Source organism: Drosophila hydei, unplaced genomic scaffold, assembly GCF_003285905.1.
Source record: "Drosophila hydei strain 15085-1641.00,03,60 unplaced genomic scaffold, DhydRS2 tig00008130-arrow-arrow-pilon, whole genome shotgun sequence".
NCBI classification, from domain to species: Eukaryota; Metazoa; Arthropoda; class Insecta; order Diptera; family Drosophilidae; genus Drosophila; species Drosophila hydei.
In genome coordinates this window covers 66,046-72,326 of record NW_022045839.1, presented here as the reverse complement: position 1 = coordinate 72,326, position 6,281 = coordinate 66,046, and the positions used below count along the sequence as shown (strand labels likewise).

The window sequence follows — 6,281 nt, the reverse complement described above, 5'->3', positions numbered from 1 at the left end:
TGAAAACTGTAGCACAAACCAAAGGTTTTTTCCAACGAAAAATAAAAAATCAAAGCAAATAACATTTACACGTAGTCGGAATAGATCATTTTACATCAAAACCGCGAACAGTTACATGTTTAAATGTATTATTTTCCATTTGTGATACATTTCGAACAACTTCTGTATCTATTCTTCAAATTCCATATATATATATATATATAAATTTGTTAAAACCCCTAGGGCAATATTATTCACCTACATCAAATTAATTACTTATTATGATTATTATGAAATTCATTGTTGTTGGACCATTGCCGTCATTAGAACTAATTCCAAATTCACATATTACAATTCAACATTATATTTCAATATCATTCCATTTGAAGTTCTCATATAAATAAACTGAAAAAAGCATTGGAAAATATACCTATTCAAAAGACTTTTCATGGCGGTAGCAGTTAACTGGAGAAGTCTATAAACTGGTAAAAAAAAAAACATAATATGGATTATGTTCAAAGAAAATTGTAGTTGCTATTAATTTGTTAAAAAAAAGATTTTCCTCTAACTCTGGGTGTAGAATATAGAAATCTAGGCTATAGCTTAGAGATCCCAATCTAAAAGAAAGAATGGAGAATAAAATATTTTTGTTCAATTTTTTAGCATATCTATATATTGTTAGGACAGATCCGTTTGCAAATACTACAACTAGCCAAAGGTTATTGTATATATCAAAATGAAATTCTTTTTAAATGCAGATGTTTTCTTGAGTATATGTTAGCTGCAAGCGCATATTTACAAAATTGTGAGAGTAACATCATTTGACCAAGGTATTTTACCAATTTCTAAATAGCCAACATAACTTTAACAAGCTTAAACATAGTGTAAATACAAAATACAATCGCACTTTATTGCTTATTAACTAAATGGCAATCTAAGCAGAGCTATGCTTGAGCTTTAGATCTTCAACAGCCTCCTGCAACGGCTGATCCTCGCGTAGACGTCGTCGTTCGCATTTGGGACACGGCTGATGCTCGTTAAGGCATTCGGCATGGAAAACAGCACCGCATGTAACGCACTGCAAATATGAATATGAATTTAATTACAATTGAAACGTATTACAAAGTAGAAACTTACGCGAAATGTGGTGGCGATGTGAAACGGGTAGAGTACACGTGGACTCTGACAGATTTCGCAGATGAAGCCCTTCAGCTGGCATAGCCTGCACTTGAGCACGTGTGCCTCGCCCAGCTTGAAGGCCTTTTGTAGCTGCTGACAAAGCGCACCGCGTTGTATTAATGCCAAATCAGCTATGGAGTATTGGTGTATGTGTTCATAGAGATACTCCTGGCCACCGAATTGGTTTTGTAATAGCTTAAGGCTACTCGGTGCACAGGTATAGAGATAGGCACGTATAAAATTCAATCGAATGCGCAACGACTGCAACTCAGCCATGGCATCAGAAGCAAAGTAAATGCTCGGGTTGAGTAGCTGCATGTCTAGAAACGGTTGTGCACGAAACTCGGCCAGAAAAAGGGCCGCACGCTTGCTGACGCCATATTTGCGAAAGTCCCAGTTGTAGATGATGCGTGCCGGAATGAGCTGAGCCTCCGGTTCCATGCAGACGTTGCAATAATAATCGCCACTAAAAGCACAAACTCTGCGAGAACAGATTGAAGTGTTATATTTAAGCTAAGACCATAATTAGTAGCTTAGCTCTACGCACTGGAAATTGTTGTCGCCAATGCCTAGCGGATGCTGACAGCCCTTGCACAGAAAACCCTGTGCGTTGAGTCCAGGCTCGCGTGGCAGCTGACACAGTTGGGCAACCATTTGCTGCAGTTCGCCCATTTCGAAATTCGAGTTGAGCAGCTCGAATTCGGAGTTGGTCTGGGAATAGATTAAGACTTGCCTTAATATCATACATTGCAATGGAACAATAACTCACATCAACTGATTGCAGTTCGCTCATATCGTCTGTTGCATTGGACTCAATCTCGCGTTGCGTATGCGTCTGCGACAAATTCAAGGTAGAGGGATTAGCACGAAACTTCTCCCAGATCTGCGACCAGCCAGAGCCATCCTCCCGGTTGTTCTCGTGCTTTCGTAGCAGCGCATTGTAGCTGCAACGATCTGCTGTGGGTGTTCGCAGGCTTGTAGTACTGCTCATGCTAACCGAGCGCTGAAAGAAACGCGCGCCAGACTCTTTTGTGGGCGTGTGAGCATCGAGATCAGCAGACCACGAGGTTTGCATGAGATTTGTCAACGAATTGCTTCCCTGTGGCAGCTCAGAAAAAGGCTCTTCAATATGTCGAATGGAACGCTTTCGAGTCCGCTGACTGCTGCTGGTACTCGATTCGGCTTGTTCAGTCTCATTGGACACGACATGATCTGTCGCCTCTGCTGATGTCGAATCTTCGTTTATAACATCCATTTCGTCAACCTTTTGCATGAACAGGTCCAGCATCTCATGTTGGTCAAGATCCGCATGTCCAAACTGGCCTCCACGACTGAATGGACTGTTCGAAATGGACTCCGAGAAGAGCTCATTCGTATGCAGTGGCTGTGGTGTGGGAATAGCCACAATTTCAGTAGCCAAAGAACTAGCCACATCCACGCCGCTGCTTATCTAAAAAAAAAGTCAGCTCAATACGGGCTTAAAAGATGATTCTCTTTAATACGCACTGGACAGGATTTGAGTGCCGGTGTCCATAGATCGGAAAGCTGCAGGGCATAATCGGGCCATTGATTTAGCAAGCTTGAGTTGACGGGCAAGTCGAAAGTCACGTATGCTTCTAGACTCTCCATAATTTTAGCTGCCGTCTCCAGACCTTCACTATCCTTGAGCAGTGCGTCCTTCTTGTAGTACGGACGCAAGGCTGAGCCATTTTTACGCATATTATTTAAATACGACGAGAAAATGGAATCGTTAAGCGACTGCCGCACCCACGCTCGACACTGTCCAGTCTCGGAGGTTATCTGGCTCAATCTTTGGATTTGCTCGATCACCTGCTTGTGCATGAACACCATCGCAGGTGACCAAAAGCTCGGCTCCGGTCGGCGCTCCACATCTCCAGTAATCACATTGATAGTGGCCCACAGAAACGAGTCTTTCAAGCCGTGCAAGAACAACGCCTCTAATGTGGTGCACAAAGCACTCGTTTGTTCACATAAGCCGAGCACATCTGTAGGAATTTTTTAGATGAGTCATGCGAATGGATTAAGTGAATGTGAATAGGGGATTTACCGAGTCCTTTTTGCTTAACTTCAAATTCGATTTCTCTCGCATTTTCGTTCAAAGTATTTATCAGCGCCTCCTTGACAACATTTTCACGTTTTGAGGAAAAATTGTTTAGGCTGCGAAAGAGGGCGCTCATTTGTTTGTCTTTATGCCTCTTATTTATTTTGCTGTTTCGATTTATTTATTATTTTTGCTTAGACACAATCAGCTGTTTACCAGGGCTGCGCGAATTTGTTTTTATGTGTTACCTGTATTAACTATGTCAGTCACATTCAATTTAGTTTATATCGTTAATTATAAAATTTTATCTAACGATTTGCAATTTAGCAACAACAAAGAACAATTAGCTGAACATAAATCCACAAAGTTCAGTTGATTACTAAATTGATTTAGTACAATTAACTGAAATAGCTCGCGATACTTGTAAGGCAGTTCAGCTAGAGATGAACCGATAGTGCATCGATATTGCATGCTAACGATTATTAGTCTTCAATGACGTCACAAGAGATCTGTCTTTTTAACGGCTTTTTATATTTTTTAATTTCAGCTTAAAAATATTAAAGCAAGACAAACGTAGCTGCGAAAATAATAACGCAAGCAGTATCATATTTCCGTTTGGAATTATGAGTTTTAAGACCAGTTCTTATTGTATTGTTTGCTTTCTTTCTATGTGGGAATGTTCGATTATAAGAATGAAAAAAAACCCACGCAAATAAATAACCACAAATTCCGCGTGTTCGTTAACAAGACAAAGCTTTAATGAGTTTTGATGCCTTGGGGGTTTTATTTCAACGAGCCAAACAACAACATTTATGACTCAACTCGTCAAGGAATAGAAATTAAGCTTTAATAACAAATGTTGTTAAGCCAACAGCTCGCATTTCTTGCAGTTAATGGAAAATTATTTATAAAAATATTTTTATTTTGTTTATTTACATATGAATGAAGTTGAGTTAAGTGTCAGCCTCAATCCCGGCTTGTCCATAGGCCGTGCACGTATCCATTCAATAAGTCGCCACTTGATATTAAGACGAAATTTGTGTTAAGGTCAGGGTGACCAACAAAGTTTATGCTGTCATTGTTCAACTTGTTGTTGTTGTGCGTGTTGTTGTTGCTGCCTTAACGCATTTTTCAATATTTTTGCAATAAAATTGTATAGCCGCTGATATATCGTACAGAAGATGCGCTCCAACTGGTTCAAAAACTGGTCTCTCTCATATGGAAAAAAATGTATATTTTTAAGTTGTTTTTTTTTTTTTAAATTTTGTTGCTTCTTTTACGAAACAATTTTCGTGTGGGTTGAAAATGCTTGCATTCAACAATTGCACTGAAATTGGTTGCCAATTTATTATTAGTTTTTTTTTTATATGTTAAAATATATTTATGTATATTTTTTTTAAATTTTGCAAACATCATGAACACATGTATTTTTTAACGGAAATGTTAGAAACTTGACGAAGTTGCGAATTTAATTAATGAATTTTATTTTTATTTATGACGATGGGCTTAAAAGGTTAAGCTAATGTTTGTGAAATTAAAGACAATTATAACAATTAATAAAAAAAAAAATTAAGTTGAAGGTGAAGGGTCACTCAACAATTTTTACGCATGCGCAGCGCCGTGTCATTTCCATTTCCATTTCTATTTCCCAACTGCAAGAGACTTTGACTAAGCGGCATGGACTCTATTAAAGTAAATAATATACAGCATGAATGCTGTCACTGCATTGTAGTTGCTGCTGTGGTTGTGATGCTGACTTGACTTTTTTCTTAGCTCCACTCAAATAGTTTGACTTGAACGTCGGCTTCACGCTGCCAGCGGCAACTGTTTGGGCCATTGTTATAAGTAGCAGAAGGAGAAGAAGAAGAAAAAAGAGCAACAACATTTTTATAAAAACGTTTGTTTTCGTAATACAATTTTGATTACTTCTTCAGCGTCGCTACGTCCCATTGATGGCTTTGTCTGTTGTTTACCTTATGCAGCGACGCGACGCTCGACGCCCGACGCCCGACGTTCAGCTTTGATTTATTAACGCTGGGCGCCCCACAACAATAACAACAACAACTGCAACACGGGCCAAATTGCGCGCCTCTTTAGAGTTAAGTCCATTTGGTAATATCTCTGCTGTTAATTGTAACAATAATTTTAACGCCCAATGATTCCATTCGCAGCTAATGCTTCAATCATTACGCTGCATAGGAAGCGCTGGGCAAAGGCACACACAAAGCCAAAGATTCGAAGTCGAATTCGAGTTCGAAGACGAGGCACACATACCAAATGCTGTTTGAACAAAAAACGCCCAATGCGGAACAAACGCGCAAATTTGCTGACATAATTTGTAAAATAAAAGCCGCCTGGACCTTGCCTGACAATTATGAACTGAAGACATATACGTATATACGTAAGTAAAGCGCAATCGAAAAGCCTTCAAATTTAAGCATATTCACCAAAATTGTGCAATCCAACTGCAGAAGAGATCAATGTACGCAAATGATGATACAACTTCAAAGAAGACTTTGCACAATGCTCTCCCACAGTGTGATCTAATATAAGCTGACTAAGCAGCGCACATCTGGAATTAATGCACTTTGATGAGTAAAGAATTTAATTTGCTTCACAAAAGAATTTGCCGCTTAATAAAAAGTCGAATTTAATGAATTGATAATCGAAAGCCACCAGAGAACAGGATCTAGTTCTGTGAACAAATTCATGTATGGATTTTCAAATATATTTGACTGGCATAAATTATGCATTGTTAGCAACGGTTGACTGTAACGTGATAGAAAGACAAAATGTTGAGATTAGTCTCAAAACTCCAAACCTGTCTGTCTAAATAAACAAACAATAAAGAAACAAATGAATGCTTCTAACACTTTAACACATTCATTTTCATTATGAATTTGCATAACATTTATAAATACATATGCACATATGTATGAATGTATATGCAAAACTGTTGAAACGTGTGCGCGTTTGGAAATAACAGAATGTAAAGCATATGTTAGGCGAATGTTAAGCTTGACCTTGAGCGACATTGGCAATGCAACGCCTGCACCAAGTA

The 6,281-nt window shown here is 38.7% G+C and overlaps 1 protein-coding gene across 1 annotated transcript; it reads right to left on the bottom strand.

The window, feature by feature from the left end:
* Nucleotides 1-738: 738 nt before the first annotated feature.
* Nucleotides 739-3,592, bottom strand: LOC111597025 (pleckstrin homology domain-containing family M member 1). Its single transcript, XM_023311535.2, has 6 exons — nucleotides 3,227-3,592; nucleotides 2,665-3,164; nucleotides 1,928-2,608; nucleotides 1,706-1,869; nucleotides 1,117-1,639; nucleotides 739-1,057 (listed from the first exon to the last, which is right to left on the bottom strand). Exons 1-6 carry the CDS (start codon nucleotides 3,354-3,356, stop codon nucleotides 914-916), a joined length of 2,142 nt encoding a protein of 713 aa, XP_023167303.2. The 5' UTR covers nucleotides 3,357-3,592; the 3' UTR covers nucleotides 739-913.
* Between the last annotated feature and the right edge of the window lie 2,689 nt (nucleotides 3,593-6,281).

Bases quoted from the DNA above. Each gene is read 5' to 3' on its own strand.
- LOC111597025 (XM_023311535.2), bottom strand. From the start codon at position 3,356: ATGAGCGCCCTCTTTCGCAGCCTAAACAATTTTTCCTCAAAACGTGAA. The intron at 3,165-3,226 runs GTAAATCCCCTA...AAATTCCTACAG, and splicing joins AGTTAAGCAAAAAGGACTCG to ATGTGCTCGGCTTATGTGAA. The intron at 1,640-1,705 runs GTGCGTAGAGCT...CTGTTCTCGCAG, and splicing joins ATTGGCGACAACAATTTCCA to AGTTTGTGCTTTTAGTGGCG.